The sequence below is a fragment of the Mesitornis unicolor genome, unplaced genomic scaffold, assembly GCF_000695765.1.
Source record: "Mesitornis unicolor isolate BGI_N332 unplaced genomic scaffold, ASM69576v1 scaffold15077, whole genome shotgun sequence".
Classification (NCBI taxonomy): Eukaryota; Metazoa; Chordata; class Aves; order Mesitornithiformes; family Mesitornithidae; genus Mesitornis; species Mesitornis unicolor.
In genome coordinates this window covers 32,291-54,655 of record NW_010197269.1, presented here as the reverse complement: position 1 = coordinate 54,655, position 22,365 = coordinate 32,291, and the positions used below count along the sequence as shown (strand labels likewise).

At 48.4% G+C, this 22,365-nt stretch overlaps 1 protein-coding gene across 1 annotated transcript in view; it reads left to right on the top strand.

Moving 5' to 3' along the window:
* Positions 1-22,365, top strand: part of SZT2 (seizure threshold 2 homolog (mouse)) — a gene marked incomplete at its 5' end in the record, with an annotated part of 55,839 nt that overhangs the window by 4,265 nt on the left and 29,209 nt on the right. Inside the window, 23 exon segments of the mRNA XM_010188754.1 lie at positions 1,105-1,264; positions 1,722-1,828; positions 2,014-2,224; positions 3,076-3,246; positions 8,379-8,610; positions 9,290-9,419; positions 10,619-10,761; positions 11,362-11,514; positions 11,862-11,976; positions 14,010-14,215; positions 14,623-14,847; positions 15,259-15,337; positions 15,702-15,799; positions 16,064-16,232; positions 16,686-16,800; positions 17,876-17,989; positions 18,880-19,080; positions 19,192-19,307; positions 19,804-19,945; positions 20,441-20,605; positions 21,297-21,501; positions 21,702-21,814; positions 22,277-22,365. The exon segment at positions 22,277-22,365 is cut by the window's right edge and continues 27 nt beyond it. Coding sequence (XP_010187056.1) covers positions 1,105-1,264; positions 1,722-1,828; positions 2,014-2,224; positions 3,076-3,246; positions 8,379-8,610; positions 9,290-9,419; positions 10,619-10,761; positions 11,362-11,514; positions 11,862-11,976; positions 14,010-14,215; positions 14,623-14,847; positions 15,259-15,337; positions 15,702-15,799; positions 16,064-16,232; positions 16,686-16,800; positions 17,876-17,989; positions 18,880-19,080; positions 19,192-19,307; positions 19,804-19,945; positions 20,441-20,605; positions 21,297-21,501; positions 21,702-21,814; positions 22,277-22,365 — 3,459 coding nt within the window.

The following is a 22,365-nucleotide window of genomic DNA, read 5'->3' as shown; positions in this document are numbered from 1 at the left end:
ATTCCTGCTTGCTGCAGTGTTTCTCTCATGATAAAACTACCCTATAACTTATTCCATGCAAATGGGGGAAAGAGACGCGCTTGCAGGCCGGAGGGACTGGCGAGTCCTGCCACGGGCTGTGGGGTGGAGGTGGGAGTCCCCAGGGGAAGGGCAGGGACTGAAACTTCTCTTACTTTTGAAGTTGCATTAGCCGTATCTCTGTCAACAAGTCTCTGAATTTAAGGCATCTGACAAATTGAAGTGATGGATAGTCAGGTTTTTTTGGCTCACAGCCACAAATTGCTCCCATTTGTGCAGAACAAAAGTTTAGTTAGCTCTAATCTTCTTTTCTCAGCTCCAGTCATCTGTGGCTTTGCATGGGAGGGTCTTGCTCGTTCCCTGTATTAGCAGTAGAAATGAAGCAATGGTTTATTACAGGGTTGAACTGCCAGAGCCTTCTGGAGATGAGGGGATGCAGTAGGTTTCTCATCAGTGTAATTATACAAATTTCAGGCGTTGCCTGGAGGTTGTTTTTCATAGAAGACACAGGAGAAGCCTACCTGCATTTGTTTATATCAATACTGCATAATAAGTGCTGTTTGAAGAGAGTGAAATCTATAGGCTCTAGACTTTGTCTTGACAAGGCTCCTTACCCCCCCTGGTGTAGTGCTTCATAAGTGAGACAGAGCTGTCTCTGCCTCTCCAGTGTTTCTGGGCTTTACTTGAGTAGATGCTGAATAGCTGCAGCTTCTGAATGATGAGGAAAAAGGGATACTCGCCATCTCTTAAATTGGGAACTGCTTTGCTCTGCAGAGGAGGTTTAGTGACCCCAAACTGTCTCATCTTTCCCCTTCTGTGAGAAATCAGCTTATAATAAGCTCTGAGAGTATTGTCCCCTTCCCTCTACCACCCAAGCGGCCTTGCCCAGCTGTTGTAAGGGACCCAAGTGACGAGGACTTTGAGAGCCACCTGGAAATTAAAGCTACAGGTTGAGTCTGCTGAAGTGTTCCAGGGCTGTGGTACCATGGGACTGCAGTGAAGGCTGTTTGGGAGAGTGAAAACTAGAGCTAGGCTGAAGTCTGCCCCATGAGGGCTTTCTTTTGTATTATTTTTTCACTTTTCCAGGTGGATTTGTCACCCCTGAGCCAAGAAAGCCCTGGTGACGTGCAGGAGTCATGCGGGAGGAAGCCCAGCGTGTCTGTTGTCACTGCTGATGTTGGCCTCGTCAGCATGGTCCGGCAGGGTATCCTCGCACTGCAGCTGCTGCCCTCCAACTCCAGTGCAGGTCGGCTTTGTCCTCTGGGTTAAGGTTTGCCCAGTTGCTCGGGAAGGGCTGCATTCCTCCTGCTTTAGGCTGATATGAATTTTATATGGGCTGGTGCGTGGAACCCTCTGCTAGGGATGAACAGCAGCTTTTGCTCTGCAGTCTGTGAGCAAACTGTGGTGGTGGGAATGGGGAGAACACCACTGCGCCATGTGTCAGCATTGGGGAGTTTGTGAGGAAGCACAGCTGAGACTGTTGCTCAGGACAACCCAGGGTGTGCAGAGCTGTGCCCTGCCCAAGTGCTTTGCTGTCCTGGTCAGGAAGTTTGCCAGCTCCAGAACGCCTTGGAAGCTCTAAACCAACCTCAAGATTTTCCTTTCTACCTTTGCCTTGCCTAAATTTTCTCTCTGGTGGATATACTGAGAGAGTGGTAGCTGTCTGAGGTGGAAGATGCACTAAGATACTGCCTTGTTTACAGGTATAATAATAATTACGGATGGTGTGACTAGCGTCCCTGATGTGGCTGTGTGCGAGACTTTACTCAACCAGCTCCGCAGTGGCACGGTGGCCTGCTCCTTTGTACAGGTATGTCTGCTGTTAGCAGAGTGTGGGGGCTGCTGCCAGAGGGAGGAAGATGAGTTTCTGTTGGTGGCATTCACCTCCAGAGGGGAAGAGGCACTTTCTCTGCCTGTTTGAAGCCTTTATCAGTCTTCTGTCTTTGCCTCAGCACTGCTGTACTCTCTCAGATGTCGTCTTTATTCATCCTGTAGGTAGGCGGTGTCTACTCGTACGACTGCAGCTTTGGCCACGTTCCCAACGTGGAACTGATGAAATTCATCGCCATGGCCACTTTTGGTGCTTACCTTTCCACATGCCCTGAGCTGGATCCCCTCAGCCTGGATCTGAACGTGTATCACAAGGCGTTTCTGCTCTACTCCTTTCTGCGTACTGGGGAGTCGATGAATCCAGAATACTACTGTGGTGAGTGCGTGTCCTCCTTCCAGCAGATGGATGTCAGAAAAACCAATGTCCCGTTTTGCACCATTCCCCTTTCCCTCGACTATACTCAGCAAACTACAGTTAGGTCCACTACGTTGGAATTTGGAAATTTCTCTCGTCTGGCATTTCCTGCACGCTGGTTAGCTCAAAGATGGGACATTCTGGAGAGCTTGTCCTAATCAGGTTGGATTGAAAAACTTAGACCCCTGAGAACCATCCCAAATGCCTCCCTTGGTTGTGAATGTTAGTGATTGAAAATATGCCGGGGAGATTAGTTACCACTAAAACGTGGAAACACCCTTTTGTGCCCTGGCGATGCGCTGGTGCCATCTGCGCTTTCTGTGACTTGGCAGCAGAAGCTGCGTGCAGTGACAGGTTTGAAGAGGGCTGGCCTGGGACTTGGAAATGTTGAATGTTAAAAAGGTCAGGATTTAGTGGTTTAAACCCAAGGTTTCCACATCCTGATACCGTTTAGAAAGCACCTGGGAAAGCACCAAAGCTTTTTCAGAGATAGGGATAAAGCCCAAAAGCTTGCTGTGCAACTATTGCAACAGCTGTGCAGTTTCTGCCTAGCTAGGCTAATGTGTAACTCCAACATATGCCTTGTCACAAAGGCTATCCCAGAGGAAGCAGGGCCTGGCACCCCACCCTGCCCTATGCTAGTGGACCTGTTTGCTGTGCATCAGAATCAGGAGTGGGTGTAAGTGGTGCCTGAAGTGATTCTTCAGCAAGTGTCCCTGGCAGCTTTTGTAGAGCACTTTGGGAGGGCTGTTGCTGTAGGATGAGGAGCAGGGGAGTTGCTCCATCACAAACTCCATCTTTGCCATTTGCAGTGTCCCAGCACAGACTGTTCAATGAGCACCTGGTGTCTGCAAGCAGCAACCCTGCTCTGGCGATGAGGAGGAAGAAGCACACTGAGAAGGAGGTGCACGCTGACCTCGTGAGCATTGTCTCAGTCCGACTGCGCGAGGGCTACAGCATCCGGGAGGTCAACATCACGAAAGGTGACCATGCTGCCCTGGGGGCTGGAGACTCAGACAGGACTCTGCTCTTGGCTGGTCAGGGGGAAGCACAGGGTCTGCCATCTCAGCAGCGCCTGGTACTGTGGAGGAAGGAGCCATTTTCTCCAAACTCTAAGTTTGTTTTTGTGAATAATTGCCTGGCACAGCACCGTCCAGCATTGTGCAGTTGTGCACTTGCCAGGCTGTGGCTACGAGTGCCTGGGGAGGGACAGACAGACTATGACCCTCTGTATCTTGGAAATGGGTCTCCCCCATTGCAGGGAAGTGTGACAGAACATAGGGGTTTGCAGGGTTTCTGGGATTTCCTCTGTATTTCTCCTTTTTTCTAATCCTTTGCTAGATGCGCTCCAAAACACTAACACAAAATTGAGCTCTTTGGTACAACACATTTAATGCCTCCGAACTGCAGTATTCCAAATGAAGAAATTAAAGGAAACATGGATATTGTTATCAGACAAGACCATGACTAATATTAGAAGAACATAAAACCATCCAGTGGTCCTCCTGTTCTTTTATCTGATTCTAGATTGACTTTGATTGATTGATTTGTCTGACTGCTAGAGGTTATGGCACTTGAAATGTGAAAATGAGCTGCTGACTAGGGACCTTGAGGGGTTTGAGTATCCCAAGGACTGCCAGTAAAGCCTACCTATGTTCCCATCTCCAGCTGTGATTAGTGGCAGTGCTTTAACTGAAGGGCAATGAAAACGATCCACATGCAAGTTGTGAATTGCAAGCAAGAGAAGAAAGTATTTTTGACCATCACAGTGACTGGCAGAAAGCCTGGAGGATGGGATTCTTAAAACACAGCATAAATGTGAACAACATGTGGTGATCCAGTGTCTTCCCTATTTTTGAGGGGTTATTAGTACACAGAATATGTTTTATATCAGAAAATCAAAGCCTGCGATATAAGTCCAAAGTTGTTCCAAACTTGCCATATGATGTTTTCTGTTAATTTACTGTGGTCTGCCTTAAAACCATGTAAGTATCTTGTGCCACTGCTCTGCTTGGAAGGCTGCCCCAGAGCATCATTGCTCTTTCTCTTTCTAAACTCACTCAGACCAAATTAGACCTGTGTGACTTTATTATCCTTAATTAAGTTTATCCTCGTCCTCTGGCATTGCACAAACATATTTAAGAACAATGCCTTTCTCCTTGCAACCTTCCTTTTGGCAGGTCAAGCAAGCCAGTGTTTCAGCCTCCTTTTGTAAGGGCAGGCTTTCTGTTCTGTTTATTCATCTTAATATAACTTTTTTCCCCCCTCAGTTGTTCAGTTTTCACAGTTTGGTCTTATATTTCCTGAAACAGTTGGGAAGAGTGTTGGAGATCTCGCTGAGTTCAGCTTACTGTTCCTATGTGGTGACTGGGAATTGCAGTTCTTTTGGGTTGATGCTGCTTACAAACTGAATGGATCTAAACCAGATTTTCTGGGGAAGGTTGCTAACAATCATATTATATCATTAATTATCCCATATTACTATCAATCATATTATATCATTAATTATCCCATATTACTATCAATCGTGTTATGTCATTAATTATCCCATATTAGGTGGGGTAATTTCCAAATTTCTAAAGTTGGTCATCCAGGAATATCCCTAATTTCTTGTTTCAGGATTTTTCTACTAAAAGTAAGAATCTGCTAAGGTTTTCCCATTGAGACAGCTCTTCTGGAGATTAACCTCCTGTAGGTGTGGCATGAGATACTTCCCTTAAATCCAGGCAGATCAGGTCTATTGCACTCTCCTTGTCTAGAAACGTCTGTGAAACAGTCTGACAAGTCAGTTCCTGTCCAAGCTGTGCTTGCTATTGTTTCTATGCACCAGTTCACTTACAGCTTGGATGGCACTGGAGAAAAAGCCTTTTAATCTGGCAGCAGTGGTGAAGGGCTCTTGGTGACTGTGAAGTCCTATATAGAAATGCTGGAAGAGGGAGCAGGTGTGAATCATTCACAAAGCAATCAGACAAGGTCATGTTGTACAAAGCTGTAGCTACAACCTCTGGCTCAGGATGGTAAGCAGCAGATTCCTGGACACTGAAGGAATGTATCATGTTCACCATAGGTATCTTCCTGCTGCCTTTTAGCCCTTGGAAAGCTAAAGGGATTGATCTTCTGTTTTAGCAAGAACAGAGAGCAGCACTGGATCAGAGCTACCTTCTGTGGTGATGGGCAGGTGCACGGGGGGGAGTAAAAATAGGATAAACATACATGATACCTCTTTTCCTTCTTTCTTCCCTTTAAGCACCCTCTAGCTCTTTGCAGCTCAGGGGCTCGCTGAGCCAGAAATATTTTCTGTGTATTTTGATGAAGTTTTTTTAGGTGGAATTTAAAAATGAAATGCCTCAGCTATCAAAAATACAGCGTGCATTTCTATGCCAGCCTTCAGAATAGCAGCAGATAATGTTACTTAGACTTTGGAAAGGCTGAATGCTCTGGGGAATTGTTGGCTGTGGTCAGAAATATTGTTGAACTAACATCTTAAAGTAGAATTTACAAAAGATCAAGACACTTAGACATTCAGCACTGCCTCTGCTAAGAATAAGCATGTTTGGCTAATTGGGGCTCTCTGGGCCCTTCTGTAGAGAAGTGTATAACAAAGAACAGTTAATTAACCTGCATTGCCAAAAGCTTTTGCCAAAACTTGCAAACTAAAGGCTGCTAAGGAGCCAGCTGGCTGAGAAGCAAGAGGAAAGAGGGCAGTTGTGGACTTTGACACTGTTGCTTTTCTGCTTCACTTTGCCAGCGACAAAATAGAATCAATAGCTAGCTTTGTGCTCAGAGTTGCCTGGGGAGGTTGTTTGTGATATTTATAAGTGGTCTGGTTATCCTCACTATTTGATTTTTAGATATTTAGGCATTCAGAAGGCTGCTATGGTTGGTTAGGAATGCAGAAGTGCTTGTGAAAGGAGGAGGATTGGGAGACATGGAAGTGTCTGAGAGGCCATGGGGCCATGGCATGGAATGAAGCTCTGCTCCTCTCCTGTTTGTTTCTGGGACAACGTCAGAGGATTGCCCTCTGGAACAACAACAACAACAAGTCCTCAGTGACCATTTTGTGTTGCTGTGTGTTCAGGAGAGCCTGGAGAATATTTTTCCAAACCTCATGTTCCTCTGTGAATCAGTCCAGCACCAGAAATGGCTGGGCATGAGCTGGCCAGTGAGAGTGGCTGTTCTCAGTGTCAGGAATTAGGAAGACAAAGTGAGTTTTCTAACAAAACAGAGTTGGCCTTTATGAAATAAATCAAAGCAGCCAAATTTTTTGTTAGCTGTGAAGTCAGGAACCAGAAATAGATTGCTTTGCAGTAAGAACAAGCTAAAGATTCATCTAGGTATGACTTCAAACTAAGCAAATATTTTGCCTGTGTTTTCAGCTTTGCTTGTGTTGGATCGTAGGAGTGAAGCCAGGATGACTAATGGAAACACAGGTGGAAGTAGGAAATATTTTCATTAATGATCTAGGCAAAGAATGTGGGAATTTAATTCTCACGTTTTCTGTTGATTAGGTAGAAAGGCTTTGTTATGAGAACCAAAATATCGTGCAGAAAGCAGTGGATGAGCACTAAAGCAATAGAAGTGAAGTGACTGTATGAAATGGAAAGAGACCAACCTTTGAATTCTTGTTTAGCCTCTGATAAACTAGACAATCCACACAGAAACAGCAGATGGTGCAACCCTGGCAAATGCATTTATAGCAATGCAAAGCACCCATTGTGAAAAACATTAGTGACCTTAAATAAAGTCCTAGTAATCCCTCGAGGTGAAATACAGGGGAAATACAGTATATACCTTTGATCATCTTTGTTCAGGAAAGCTGAATTCTTGAAGTGCAAGAAGGTCTGGGACTGATAAGAGGAATGGATATTTTCTCAGAGGTTGATGGGCATAGCTTGGATAAAGCTGCGCAGAAACAGCTGAAACTGGGCAAAGATTCCTTCCCCTAGTGCACACTCCTTGGTAATGTTATGGAAATGAGGTTTCTCAGAATAAAAATAACTTGATCAAAGTTTGCCATGTACTCTGGAAGGTTTCCTCTAAACACTGATGGGGGAAGAGTACTCTGAGGGAGCCTCCCAGCAGGGACCATGGGAGCAAAAAGCAAGATGGCTTTAAAATGGAGCGTGATCAGGCTGTGAAGGGTTGGCATGGTGTGCCCATGACAGCAAGAAATGCAACTCTGCAGGAAACATGGGATCCAGGCTGATGACCTGTTCGGATGCTTTCCAGCACATCCAATCACTTATCTCACAAATTGTGCAAGTGCAGCAAACTGTAGAGCAGGCTGGACATCAGAATAGATGATTGAGCAGTTGAAACAGCAGCGTGGCACTGTTACAGAAGGTCATGTGTTTCCCTGGGTTGTTTCAGTACAAATGCACATGCAGAGTCAGCAGGAGTGTGACAGTTTTCTGCTCTTCTGGCTCAGTGAGGCTTGCTGTCAGGTGCTTGTGTTAATCTTGTTAGAGATGCAACGGCCCGCTTAAAGGAAACAGTCAAAATGTACAGTTGGAAGACTGGGTGAATATTCATTCTTAACTTCTTAACTTTGGGAGAAAAAGATAAATATGGTAAGAAGCTTTTGGTGCTTGAAGTTCTAGATTGCATTAATACTGTCTGTGTGGGAAGAACATGGAGTTTAATTCAAGACTTGAGCCTCACCTTCCAGGTTGTTTATAATGTGGGCCCGTCATGTCCAAATGTCCATGTTTCTGCAGTGGGATGGATTAACTCTGCAGAGTGCAGTTGAGAAAACTTCATAGCTTAAAGGCTCAGCTCACCTGTGCAAAGCAACAGTTTTCTTGGAAACAAAGATGAGGCTGTGAAGAAGAGAGCCCGTTGCAAATGTCAGCACCTCTTCTGAGTTTCAGTTGCCTTCTGTAGTGTAGATACTACATGTGCATTTAAAAAGCTCTTCACCAAATGCTACTGTGTAAGCAAAGCCTCCCTCTGTTGGGGAGGAGGGAGAATGACTTCAGCTAGAGCAAACAGTTGCTAGATTACTTTGTCCTCCTCATAGCAATCAAACAGTTTCTCGGTACTGGAGAGTCCCTACTCTCAGATAAAGCTCAAATGTGTACCAAACACTTGAACTTATTCCTCTGCTCCTATGCAGGTGGGTCTCAGCTGGAGGTGAAACTGGTGCTGCTTTGGAAGCATAACATGAGGATAGAGTACTTAGCTGTGACACCCTGGCCCCTGGACCCATCAAAGCGCAGCACGTGGGTGGAGGTGACGATGGAGGGAAGCTACGACATCTTGCACGACATCAGTTGCACCATGAGGAAGCCTATCACCAGTCTGTACCGCACTACAGTCATCCGACGCTTCTGGAACACCTTGCAGAGGTGAGCTGGACCTTCCTCAGCAGTTCCTAGTATCTAATATAACCCAGAATTGGCATACTGGGGTATGGGTTATGCAGGCAGCCATCCCAACCCAGGGTCCCAAAGGAATGTGCATGGAAATGCACATGTGCATGTCCCAAAAGAAGAGGCATGACTGGCAACAAGCTTCCTGTCTAGCCAAGGAAAAGACTCGACCTGGCCTGTGACCTAGTCTGTAAGGTTGCTTCATGGTGAAGGAATTGCTGCCCGTGAGTCCTGATCCTGTGATGCAAACCTTACCTCTGCCATCCCATGGAGGTGGTGTGTTTTTACAGCACAGCCTTGCAGCTGTGCTGTGTGGTCACGCTAGGAGCAAGCCCTCATGTCTCTATGCCTGAAGGGCCTCTGAGTTATAACCATTTCCTGGCCAGGGTGACTGTTACTCCCTGCTATTCGACAGATGCCTTTTCTAGCACTTCAATTCCAACTCTGGTCATCCTCCTCATATATTAGGCTGTTACAGTTGAACTCCCTTAACATGCTCTTTGCAATCAGGCATTGAATCACAGCATTGCCCTAGAAAGTTATGTTGGTGTAGATGGGCTCCCAGTACATAGGGAGGGTGTGCAGGCATTGACCTGACTGGGGCAGCAAGGGGGAAAGCATGAGCTTTTGTGGCTAACTGCCTCTTCACTTTCAGCATCAACCAGACAGATCAGATGTTGGTTCATCTGCAGTCTTTTGACACAGTCCCAGAACACTTCACCATTCCTGAGAGCACCAAGAATGGAGTCCCCCTCTTCTACATCCCCCCAGGCTCCACCACTCCGGTATGTTCACTCTTTCTCATTTAATGTGGGATAGGTTGTCCTCCTGCCTATTCTGTCTTATACCAGGGGATGCCAAGTCCCAGGAGACAAACAAGAACTTCTGTAACTCTCAGGCTTCATCCTTTGCTCTTTGTCTTGCTCAGTAAGAGTTCAAAGGCAATGCAGTGCCTTTGAACATCTCATCCCATTCTTTTTCCTCTCTGAGACATCACCTGAGACAGCAAATCTCCTAAGTGTGCTATGAAGCTTTCTCCTATAGTGATGTGAAGTATGAGACTGATGGGGAGGCTGACACACTTATTTTTGCCATGCTTTTTCAGTGGATACCTCATATGTGGAGCTGCTGCTGGCAGTCTTGTGCCCTGGTGATGTAGCTCAGCACCATCAGGTGAAGACGTAGAATGTGCTAAATAGTTGTTTATGTGGAAGATGCAAGAGAGATACTCATCATCTGCACAGCAGAAGCAAATCAAAATATGAGCTAATAGTTTCCCCTGCAAAATTCAGACTCATTGAAGCTCACTGAGCAGAACTGTTAGCATATTATCTCTTCCCTGCTAGCAGTGTCCTTGGCATTGGTTGAAGATGGCTAGCAGACATCAAAGCTAGGGGAGCTTTGATTTCAGAGAACTATCCCTTTAATTTCATTGCTTAAGTTCTTTACTTCTTTAGGTTTGCTTACTAACTTCTCATTATTCTCTATCCCACAGTATATCTTGAGCATGCCATCTTATGGCTAACCACCACTTTATTTCTGTGTCAGTGGAGTTGCTATAGTTGGTGGAATCACAGTGTTACCATACAAGCATGTCAGAGTTGCCCAATGCCACCTATTTGTGGTACCCTATTTGCATGAGCACTCTCAAGTGAGTTATCTCAGTGTTTAATTGCTCTGCTGACACAAGCCATATATCCCTCTCTCAATCAGAAAGCACACTTACATATGCCATCTTTTCCATGGTTGATTTCCTTGATGCTAAGTAGTTAAATTGCTAATTAACTTGACATTTCAGGAACCTAATTTATTTTTGCATACCCTGTATTGCTTGTTTCTAATGTGAAAGCACTTGGTTATTCTGCTGAGGGGCAGTTACTGATAGCCTTCTAGGCCTACACAGCTCGGCTGCTAGAGAAATTCCTGCTCTCTCTGGGCAGAACCATACAGTTTCTTGCTGAATATTGCCGTGTTGTTTTCTCAGGTGCTATCCCTGCAGCACAGTGGATCTGACTCGAGCCATTCCCAGTTTGCCTCCTACTGGAAACCCATCCTATCCATGGATGCCAACTTCTGGCAGAGGTGGCTGCACATGCATCGCATAGTCCTCCTTCTGGAGCATGACACGTACGTACCTGGCAGGGCTGAGCTCATGTGCATGGTGTGGGCCAGCCTGGGAAAACAGGGTGTCCAGTTCAGTCCACTTGCAGCTGTCTTGCAGGTGACCCTGGCCAAGTTAAGGGCCCTGCTAGTGAGACCTGGTGGATGATGAAGGCTTGTTTGTCTGAGAGGGACTGTGGGTTGGGAAGCCATCTTTGTCAAGAGGGAGTTGTTCTCAGGAGCATAAATTATTTCTCAGGTCCCACTTGGGTTTGGATTTCCTGATTGCAGGGAGCATGGACCATCCAGTTGGAGCTGTCCCACTTGAGTTTTTTGATGCTGAGTCCTAGTTGCAGAGTTCTGTGAATAATAGCCATATATTACATGGAGGGAGGTAGAAATGGCGTAAGGGTTTGTTCTGCAAGGTGGAGAGCAGCATCCCTGCATGCTCAGTGTGGCTCTCACCAGCAGGCCCAGGTAGGGGAGGTGCTTGGATGTTGGCTGCTGTGGAGGAATCAGGCTGGTGCACCAGTCAGAGGATGGGTTGGAATGGATGCAGCAACATCTCTCTGAGCTTTGGGGGAAGAAGAGAAACCGTGGTTTTAAACTTTCTGGTGTACCCTGCAGGCCTGTGCCCAAGCACCTGCACACACCAGGCAACAATGGCCGCTACAGCACCATCCAGTGCCGCATCTCTCACTCGGCGCTCACCTCCTTGCTGCGGGACTGGAGCAGCTTTGTGCTGGTGGAGGGCTACTCCTACGTCAAACTGATACACGGGTGAGTGGCTCTGAAGCAGTCCTGTGTTGGGGCATATGGCCAGATCACAGATCCAGTTAGACCAGTGCGCTGTGATGGGCCAGAAGCAGATGTTCAGAGGAGAGGATAAGAGCAAGACAAGTGGGCATCAAACCTTGCGTATTCTGAACTGCTGCCACTGTGTTCCTGGCACAGCCCAGAGCAAGAGGGAGGCCAGCTGGGGGGATTTCTGCATGCTAGAACTGACTTGTATTGCTGCCAAGTTGTGTGTGCTGTTGAGCTCTGTAGAGCAGGCCTCCATGTGGTCTGACACAACAGAGCAGCAAGATCCATGCTATTTCATCCCTGTCTGAATCCCTCCTCCTTAGCTCTGAGGATCCCACACCTTCCTCGTTTTATGTGGTGCGGATCATCTCCAAAGCCCCCTGCATGGTTCTCCGGCTGGGGTTCCCCATTGGCACGCCTGCACAGGCCAGGAACAAGGTGAGAGCTGGCTGGCTGCTTCCTGGGGTGGGAGCAGAGCAAGAAGTTCTGGACGTGGAAGTGGTGGGTAGATCACAGGCGGCACTGTAGGCAGGTGTCCTCTAATAACTAACTGCTGTGTTAAGGCTTAGATAGCTGTGAATTTACCGTAACAGAAAGGGACAATTTGGACAAAGCTTTCTGTATTACATCTATGAAAGATCTAAACCCAAAGACATGAAGATCGATAGAATACCTGGTCACATGAATGTTTTTCCCACTGCTTAATTCAACTGTGGGTGCTCGAAATGACTCAAAGGTTATCTTGTCTATCCTTGTGACCAAAGTACAATCGATACAGTCTGTCAGGAGCAGCAGATTCTTGTCTGACTCATTTGTGAAGACCTCTGTGGTGGATATACTACATGTTCCCTAGGCTATCTGCTTCAGTAGGTGGCGAGTTGCATATGTATGTTGTATCATTTGGGCGAGGAGGAGTTAGGGTTAAATGATAACAATGCTCCGCGTGAGCAGTACAGGGAGAGAGAAAAATGTAATACCCAGAAAATGTTTCAGAGAGATGCAAGCCTGCCAGATAGACTTTTAATAACCTCTTTATATCAAGAAATGGGCTGCTCTAGTCACATGCAGAAGGTGGGTTCCTGTGTGGACTGCTTCTCCAGCTCTAATGGCTGAGACAAGTCAAAGTGTTCCCAGGTAATACAGTAAGGATGAGAAAGATCTTCTATTAAGCTGTATGAACCTTTTCTTATAAACAAGAGGTTTATGATTAAACCTTGATCTGTCTTCACGGAGGAAATGTTTGGTTTATCTCACTTAGCTTTAGTGTTAGATTAGTCTGAGGAGAAGCTGATTAACATGGGAAGGACCATTTCTTTCTGGGATAATGAACCCAGGTAACACTAAGTGCTCTGGCACTCTGGAGGATCTGCCTTTTCGTGTCTTTAGGGAATCCAGGCTTTGGGCACTGGTTGCTGGGCCAACACGTGGGCTGGTAATGCCAAGTGACAGGCTTTATGAGGAGTTCCCTCTGGCAGGTGTAAGTTAATACCTGTCTCATGAAGGTGTGAGACAGGCGCCATACCCTGCAGCTCTGGGCAAGTGCCAGATCACTGAACCAGGAGCTTAAGCACCATCAGTGATCCTGGATTGTCAGTATGAAACCACGAAGGGAACCCAAGTGGCATCATAGTGCAGAAAAGAGCTCTGCTTAATCTGGGGGTTTAGGGACACTCCTTGCCTGTAAAAAGACATAATAATTATGGGGAAAGTTGCTGCAATAATTAGTGTTGAGGAGGGAGATGGAGAGCTGCTGTTCTCCTGTTTGTCCACAGCTTTAATGGAAATTAAAAGGAGTTGAACAGAGATCATGAAAAGAAACCTAACCACAGAAGTTTCAAAGAAAAAGCTGGGGCATTATGGGGATCAGGTTCTGGTGTGGGTAGAACCATATTCAGAGATGCTAAAAGCTTAAAAAGTGTAATCAGGAAGTAATTTTGAAAGTATTTTGGAAAAAAATAAACCTTAAAAATAACCTAAGATCTTGAAACCTTTTACCATAATGGTTTGACACATGAAAGTGATAGTGGGGGAACACATCAGCTGTGGGAACAATCTGGCTCTGTTTTGAATGTGCTAGTTTACATCTATTGTAGGCTGTTGAGAGGAGGAGGGGAGGAATGAGGGTGGGTACTCAGGCTGCTTCTGTGGAGGAGCTGGCATGCAATTAATTTGTATTTCATCAGACTTATGAAAGGCAATTTCTTCAGCCTTGAAATTGTCTTTTTTTGTTTTACTTTTTTTTTGCCTTTAGAAATGTTTGTAGTTAAAGTGTGGACCTGAGAGCCTTGTGTCATCTTGATCTTGGTCTTGCTAGTGCCTCAGAAGTGAAGTAGCCTTTAACTGCTGCTCGTCTGTACATTCAGGGAGTGTTTTTTAATTCCTTTTAGTCAGGGTCTTGTTCTGGAAGCTTTGAGTTGCATTTGTCTCCAGACAATGGTGGTCACGTTTACCTTTTGCTTTTGCCGTTACAGATAGTGGAGGAGTTAAGGGACCGAATCTTGCAGCTGCGCTTTCCCCACAGGGTCCAGAGCAAGGAGGCAACTCCAAAAGCAAAGAGGAAAATGTTTGGCAGTAGCTCTCCCTCCAAGTCTCCCCCTGTGGCAGGGGCCCAGTCAGCCCTCTCAGACAGACCCTGCCTCGTTGTGCTGCACAAGCCATTGGAGAAGCTACTCATCAGGTAGCGATGGAGATCCAGGCCATCAGCACAGCCTTCTTGCCTTGGGAAGTGGGAGAGAGGAGAGTCTGTGGATGGTGCTGCCAGTTGCAGGATAAGAGTGCTGTGAAGCTGGTGTTTGTTGGGGTGGGTTTGGCTGCATGGCTGGGAGTGGGAGCTGTAGTCTGGGAGGGTTGTGACTTGCAGCAGGGGGCCTGACTGCACAGGCACTTGTGTTACTCCTAACTAAGATGGTGCAGAAGTAACTTTAGTTACTGCTGTCTGAACAGGGTCCTGTGCTGGGCTAGCCATGTCCTGCTGCTGGAGGGCTCTGCCCTGGGCCCAGCAAGCAGGCTGTGAATCCATACGGCTCTGCCCCTGTGCATGGCATTCTTTCCACCTCAACAAGCCACACTTCTGCCCTCTCCTAGGTATGAGAAGCTGCCTTCTGACTATCGAGCCCCCTTCATTCTCAACTTGGAGCATCCCCCAGTGTCTGGCCCGCTCACTATGGTGGCCAACCGTACTGCATCTTCCACCCTGGCCTCGCTGTCCCGCTACTTCTATCACCAGCGTTGGATCTGGAGTGTCCAGTCAGGACTGGCACCGGCTGTGCCCATCACAGCTGTAGCCCAGCTCCTTTCCACACTCACGGAGTAAGTTGCACGCCTGACTGGGGTACTTTCTCCAGCTAGACCTGGGGATGCAGAGAAAGCAGGGTGGATCTGAGGCCTTGTTATGGGTAGCAGTTGAAGCTGCTGTGCAGAGGGTTTTGATCCTGCACACAGCTTCTAGAGCTACTTGGCCCAGTGCTTTACATAGTTACACAGCTGCAGTTGAGGAAAAGGACAGTCCTGGAAAACATACAAAAGGGATTACTGTGTCTGGAGTATGGTGGTATTCACACAGGCTGTCCTGTGCAGTGTCGCATCTCCCCATTTTCTGTCTGTAGCTCGCTGTCTCGGGAAGGAAGGTGTTATGGGGTGAAGGGTACAGTCATTCTTGTATTTAAGGCCTGCGGTATGGGTAGAGAACTCCTCTATGTCTGACTGCCTCTCTGCTGCCAGGGTTCGTCTGTCAGAGGGTTTCCACTTTGCATCCAGTGGGGATGGAATTATCAACATGGTGCTGGAGCTGCCCATACAGGTGAGCCTGGGTGCTACAGTAGGGACGCAATCCTTCATTGTTTGTTCTGAGGTGGATTCACCTTCCTGTGATGGGATTTCCCATCCACTTCTGGCCCACACCCTTGGCGTGTACAAGAAGACCTACATCTTACCCTGAGGTAAAGGAACTTGTGGGTTGGGCTCTTTCCTGACTTCATCTGCAGCTACAGAGCTGCTTTGCTGGTAGGGACATGCTCTGCTGGAGGAACTGTTGGGGCTGGGACAGGCTCCCTCTCTCCACTGCTGCTAATGGAGCTGGGCAGTGGGTCTGTGTTGTGTAGGAGATCACAGTGTAGGTGTGGGCTGTTGCTGCTGGGTGTGTTCACACAGTGTTTGCCCTCCAGATTGACGGCTCCAGTGAGAGCAGCAGTGGCAGGGAGAAGCACACCTGTGTCGTCCAGTACATCCTCTTCCCACCCCACTCCACCTCCACCAAGGACAGGTGAGGCTGTTGCCTTGCTCCCAGGGAGGGCTGGCAGTGGAGTCCCAGCTCCAGACGTGCCCTTTGCAGGCAGTGTGGGATGGAGGGGAGTCCCCTGTGATCCAGTACTCACAACTAGCTGTCGTGGAGTGATCACCAGTTAGCTGGGGCTTTGCCTGCAAACCTGGAGTTTGTGTGGGTGCTCTCACTGCTCTGAGAGGAGCTGCAGTGGGGGCTGCTGGCTCTGTGCTATCTTGCAGGACTTGCTTTATGTCTTCCCTCCAGCTTTTCCACAGATGATGACAATGATACGGAGGTAGAAGCCATTGAGGTGGACACAGAACTGAACCTGGTCACCGAGTGCTGGGTAGAGCCACAGAGTGGCCATGTGCACAGTACTGCTGAGAATTGGAAACACCTCCATGGCCTGCCCTACCAAAAAATACCTAAAGCGGTAAGTTGCTGAAGGGGTAGGGGTATGGGCTTTTTCGTGGAGAGAGAAGGGTTTATTGCAAGTGCACTGCAGGTGAATTACCAAGGGCCAGAAGAGATGGAAATGCTGTTAACTAAAGAGCCTGAGATTTCTAAAACAGGAACTGGGCTATCGGACAGAAAAGGTTTCCAGATTGCAGGGCAGTGGATGCAAGGCTGCTCTGGGATAAATGTAAAAGTACAAATTACTTTGTCAAGAGCTGTTCCAATGGAGGGGAGCAATTGCAGGCAGTGCTGCCAGTGCCCCTCCTGAACAAAAAGAAGGCTGGTGGAGAAGGAGAGAGCAATGAGTGAGAAGAGGGCAAGTCGGGATGGGATTATGGGTGTTTTTTCTCCTTGCTTTTAGACTGTTTTCTCCTGCATTTGGGGGTAGTAATTCTGCTGCATACAGCTGAGCCTTGACTGCTTATTGCAGCTCTATCCTCGAGACCTTGCATGCATTGCCACCATGCTGACCTTTGAGTACATCAGCCAGTTGTGCCAGAACAAGGACTGGGTCTGCCCTCCGTCAGACACCAAAGCTACTGAAGGTGAGTCCAGCATACGTGTCCCAGCAGATCTGATGGAACAGGAGGCAGCTAGACCCTGAATGTCTTAGGGGTTGTTAGAGGTTTCTAGAAGGTGGAACAAGTATTTTGATGACTTTCTAGACTTTGATGGCCGTGGGTCACTTTGTTGCACTTGTGCTGAGCTGCCAGAGAAATGGCTTCATCCTCAGAAGGCCAAAAAAACACTGAGGCTTTGTGCCCAGGATGAAGAGGTGACTACATGACTCTGTGTGAGCAGGGAGGTTGAACCAGATGACCTGCAGACGTCCTTTCCAGCCTCAGCCGTTCTGTAATTCTGTGAGAGGGCTGACCTGTACAGTGATGGGCAGGTGGTTGTAGAGAAGTTGTAATTGATGCAAAGGAAGAGCTGCTCTGTTCTCAGTTACAAGACACAGTTTCCAGAGCAGTTTGTGGGATGCTTGCTTTCTGGTTGTCCTGTTATCTCTAGACCCTCTGTGAATGCTTCATTAGCACACAAAGATGGGGAAGAGGACCTTAGGAGGTCTGATCTGTCCTCTTCCTTCAGGATGGGGTTGTGTATCTGATCTGACATGATTACCGCAGTTCATAGAGAACTCCAGGAGTATGTGGGGGTTCACCCTTGTCAGGAAATCTGTTCCAGAACCTCACTATTTTTGCTTTCTTGTCACTAGTTCACCCCATCCTAGATCTTGTTTGCTTGCCTTGCAGTGAATAACACAGCAGATACTGGGTGGGTTTGAGGAAGCCAGTTTCATCCCAAAAACCTGAGGGTAGGACCTGAGGAAATCCTATTGGATCATATCACTGGCCTTGTGGGAAGGGGAGAGGGCCAGGAAAGCTCAAAGACTGGAGAGCCAAGACTCATTCCTGAGGAGGATGAGAGGAAACACAGGCAGGGATTTGCAGAGTCTGCCAGAGAGGAGGTTTCTCCCAAAAGCAGGAGATCCTTGTCCCTGATTATGCCAGTAATTCAGGCTGCCTCTGGCTCCCAGCCTGGTCATTGCTCTCCAGGTGGCCTGGGAGGCCAGGCTGTGTGGTACCCACAGACGTGTTGCATTCCCAGTTCTTGTTGCAGATCCAGACATGGGGGCTGGTTTTCGAGTGCATGAGATCCCATTCCAGTTCAACCTCATGAAGTTGTTGCCCAGGTGCCAGCAGGTTGAAATGTTCTTCCTGATGCTCACAAAAGGTAGGTGTCTCTTCACCATCTGTCTCCTCTTGGGCTCCCTCCAAGACTGTGGGCACCCTGCTCTGTGCTTGTCTCCCTGGGCAGCAGGCATGTGAGAGCTGCCGTGGCTCTTTGCTCAGTGCTGTTCTTCCTGTCTCTGCAGCCCCAGGGCTGTCCAGGTATATTGCTGTCTTTCATGGGATGATAGTTTTGGAAGGGTTGCTTTTGAAAACATTAAACCTAGACTGTGCTCTGTGGTGGTGGTTTCTTGTCTTTAGCCCCAAACCTCTTACGAGGAGCAGCTGAGGGACCTGAGGTTGTTTAGTCTGAAGAAAAGGAGACTGAGGGGAGACCTTATCACACTCTGTAACTACCTGAAAGGAGGTTGTAGAGAGGTGGGTGTGGGTCTCTTCTCACAAGTTGCAACTGATAGGACAAGATGAAATGGCATCAAGTTATACCAGGGGAGGTTTAAGTTAGACATTAGGAAAAACTTCTACGCTGAAAGGGTTATCAAAGACTGGAACAGGCTGTCCAGGGAGTCACTGTCCTTGGGTGTATTTAAAAGCTGCCTAGATATGGTGCTCAGGGACATGGTTTAGAAGTGGGTATGGTAGAGTTAGATAACGGCTGGACTTGATGATCTGAAAGGTCTTTTCCAACCATAACAATGTTATGACTCTGTGATCTCCAGAACAGTTACAGTAGCAGAGTGAGTCAGTACAGAGTAGCTAATGATGCTGGAGATCCAGGGCTTCCTCGACACCCTCCAGGTCAGCCTTGCAGAGGTGCTGGGGGAAACTCCTGGCTGCATGGAAGCATCGCTTTGCAAAGGGCTGTCTCCTGGGGGCCTGGGCAGGTGGTGGCTGTGGAGATGCTGTCTCTGATGCTGCCATGATTCTGTTTTGGAGCAGAGAATGAGGAGGTGACCAAGGACTCTACGTTTGTGCCCAATGAAATGCTACTAAACCTCTTCCATGGCTGCCTGCAGCATGACCTCAGTGACCGAGAGATCCCCATGGCTGATGCTGATCATGTGGCTTTCATGGAGCAGGTTCTGCAACGGGATCGTGATGGCCATCAACCCCCCTTCACGCTCCCAGTGATCAGAGGTAAGGGCCAGGAGCGTGACACTGGGAGCTGGAGTTTTTCAAGAGCCTGGCTTTCAAGTCTCTTTCTCAGGTGGCTCTTTCTCAAGTTGGTTTTTCTGTGCTCCATTTCAGAAGAAACCCTGAAAGCCTCTGGGACCCTGGAGCAGCAGCAGGATGCCTCTGCATCCTATCATCTTGTTGGCAGCAATGGCACCAGGGATATGACAGGCTCCACGAGTACTCTGCAGGTACTGCTATGCTGCTGTTCTTCTCCTGAGCCCCCTCTGAAGCCAAGGCAGCAGCAGTTGAAAAGCAGGAGAGTCAGTAGAAGGGATGAGAACAGACTGAAAGGCTGGTGTTTTCCCCATGCTTGGCAGCAGTTTAAGCTGTAGCCTGTGGCTGAAATCAAGCAGGAATTGTGTAGGTGTATGGAGAGTTGCACTGACCATGGGCCTAGCCTGTTGCAGCAGCACTGATGCTGTGCCACATTGAGCAGGAACCACAGACAACTGCTGCCTGGAGGTCAGAACCAGCCCCAGCAAAGCTGGCTGAGTATCTCCTGACTGTGAGTGCTGTTTCCTGGAGCCAGGCTGCCCTGAGAATGGTGCAGGGCATGGTCAGAGTGATTTCAGCGCTGTACATACCAGCAATCATGGAGGAACTTGCTCTGTGGGGTTGCTGCCTGCCTCAAGGTAGGCCTGTGCCAAGTGCTATGAGCTTATCCAGCTTCTGCTCTTTCATCAGAGCCTTGGCAACACAGAGCTGCCTGAGGATGACGTGACCCTGAGCGACACGATGGGGCCCCTGCCTCTGCAATGGCGATGTTATGCCAAGCTGGTGAACCCGCAGCATGTGTTCCTGACCTTCCTGCCAGCCACATTCTCAGGTGAGTCCGCCTGTTTTGGGGAGTGAGAGGAGGCAGCAGTCTCAAGCTGCTCCTCAGGAAAACAGCAAATGCAGAATCGGCTCTGATAGGATGGGGAGAAAATAGAACAACAGAGTCTAGACCCAGTCTTTTTGCACCGTGTGGGCAGGAATAGAGTAGTGCAAAGTGCTGAGTGTCTTGCTCTTCTCTCCTTGGACATGGTGCTGCCCACATAGCATTTTCAGGCAGGGGATGTGGCTTAGAGTCATTTGCTGGACATTGGTTTTCCCAGTAGGGTGGGTAATGAATAGAGAAAGGAGACTGCATGGATGGTCTGGGAGAGTCCCCACTTCTGGGCATTGGCCCTGGTCTGGCTTCCACTGAGTTGCTGGTGCAGGCAGCTAGGCTCAGCTGTTCCCACACGCGAAAAGGTAGCAAGGACATCCTTGGAATGTAGATAGAGGGGTTACACTGTTCTCACTGGACAGGGGGTGATTTTATTCTGTTTTCTTTCAGATGTACAGAAGCTGATGGCTTGTGGGCTGGACAAACCTCCAAAAGATGAGGGTCGATCTGCAGAGGATACCCTGGGACCTGTGTGTGCAGAGCAAGTCAGGGCTGAGGCTGAAGAAGGGGATGCTGCAGTGCCATTACCTACCCTCAGCGTAACACCAGCCCACGGTACCGCCCTCAAAGCAGCACCTTGCTAAAGTATTAGAATTAGTATCCTTGATATTTCTGAACACATTGTTGGGCAGATCGAGGTAGGAGGAATAACAGGCTGGTATAGCCTGTCAGCTCCTGCCTGGTAGTCAGCAGAATCATGATAAGGGACAGTGAAGCCTCAGGCAGCTTTCATGGTTTTCATGGTGGCATGAGGGAGTGTAAGGTATGCCGAGTGCCCATGGCCCAAGCCTGGCTCCCTATGGGCAGGGAGGTTGCAGATGGATAGAAGCTATGAGGAATAGCAATATTGGGCTGCACTGGAAAGTCAGTGACTCTTGTGTTGTGATCCAGGCTGATGCTACCAGCAGCACATTGTCTTAGGGAGAAAGGCACAGGTCTTGAGGTGTATGGGATTTGATTGCACAGCCCATGATGCAGTCAGCCAAGCTTGCAACGAGGTGCAGGGTTGTGCTGCTGCAGAAGGTGGTGGTGGTGGTGGTGGTGGTGAACAGTCATGGCTACCCAAGAAGGGGATCAGTGTGACCAGAGCAGTGAGTGAGGAGAATGGCCCCTGAGGTTTGAGTGGTGAGAAACCTGTAAAACCAATACCAACCCGTGGGTGCTGCTGTGAGGGCTGTGACCTCTTTCCAGACCAGGGACGAGGAGCCCATCGAAGGCCTCTGTCTCAAGATGATTTCTTTCACAGAAGTGAGCCGTGACCCTGGGGAGCAGGGTGGCCCCTCACGGAGAGATGTACATATCTCCTTCTGTCGCCAGAACTCGCAATCTGAGCTAGGCGAGTGCCGCCGATTTCGCTGTCCCATTTACATCTACAGCTGCTCTTTGGAGCTGTTACGAGAGCAGCTTGTCAGCCCACGGGCACACCGTCCTCCCCGGGACATCTTTTTCAGGTAACACCAACCATACTTGATTCCTAGACAGGAAACAGAGGGGTTTCCTTGACAAGAGGCTGGCTCTAGCCCTGCCTTATTTTCTTGGCCTTGCCTCTCTGCCTTGTAGCAACGATTACCCGTGCATGCCCTAGGGCCTTGCTTTACTGGCGCCAGAGCTGCTTATAGTCTAAACAAAGGCTGTGGTTGCTCTTTTCCAGGTCCCAGTCTCTGGAGCGTCCTCCTGCTGCTGCTTGGCTAGACCACAAGCATAAGGAGTTGGTGAGTTACTGCACGCTGCTGCAGGAGCATTCGCACCAGTGCTATGTGAAAGGTGAGGAGCAAGCAGCCGGATAGGAGCTGACACATCGTTGGGGTTGGGGCTGAACCCTGTTATCTTCTTTTAAGAAAGCAGTTTGTCTTGTGATCTTATACTGAGCAAAGGGAGGTGCTATGTGACTGGTTTCCCACCAGGAGGAATTTAAAGATGCCTCTGTGTGTTCCCTATGGGCCTTGTGTAGGCTGTTCCTGGAGCTGTGCAGTGCGGTGGAGGGAGTCCCTTTGTTGACTTTTTCCTCTCACCTTCTGGGTGGCAGATCCCTAGGCCACTCTGGCATTACACAAGCCCAGGCTAACATGTAGCATTAGGCATCCTGGCTGAGCCTTGTCTCCCAGCACCTGAGCTGCCTGCAGCTCTGTGCTGGGACTTGGTAAAAATCTGTATGTGACTACTGCCTGACTTCTGTGGCCTTGTACCCGTGCAGTGGGGTGCTCAAGCACTGTGTTTGATCTGCAGGGCTGTTCAAGAGCCTTCAGCAGTCACACAGCATCACCTCCCAGGACCTACTTACAGCCATGGACTACTGTGAGGAGCTGCTCCAAGAG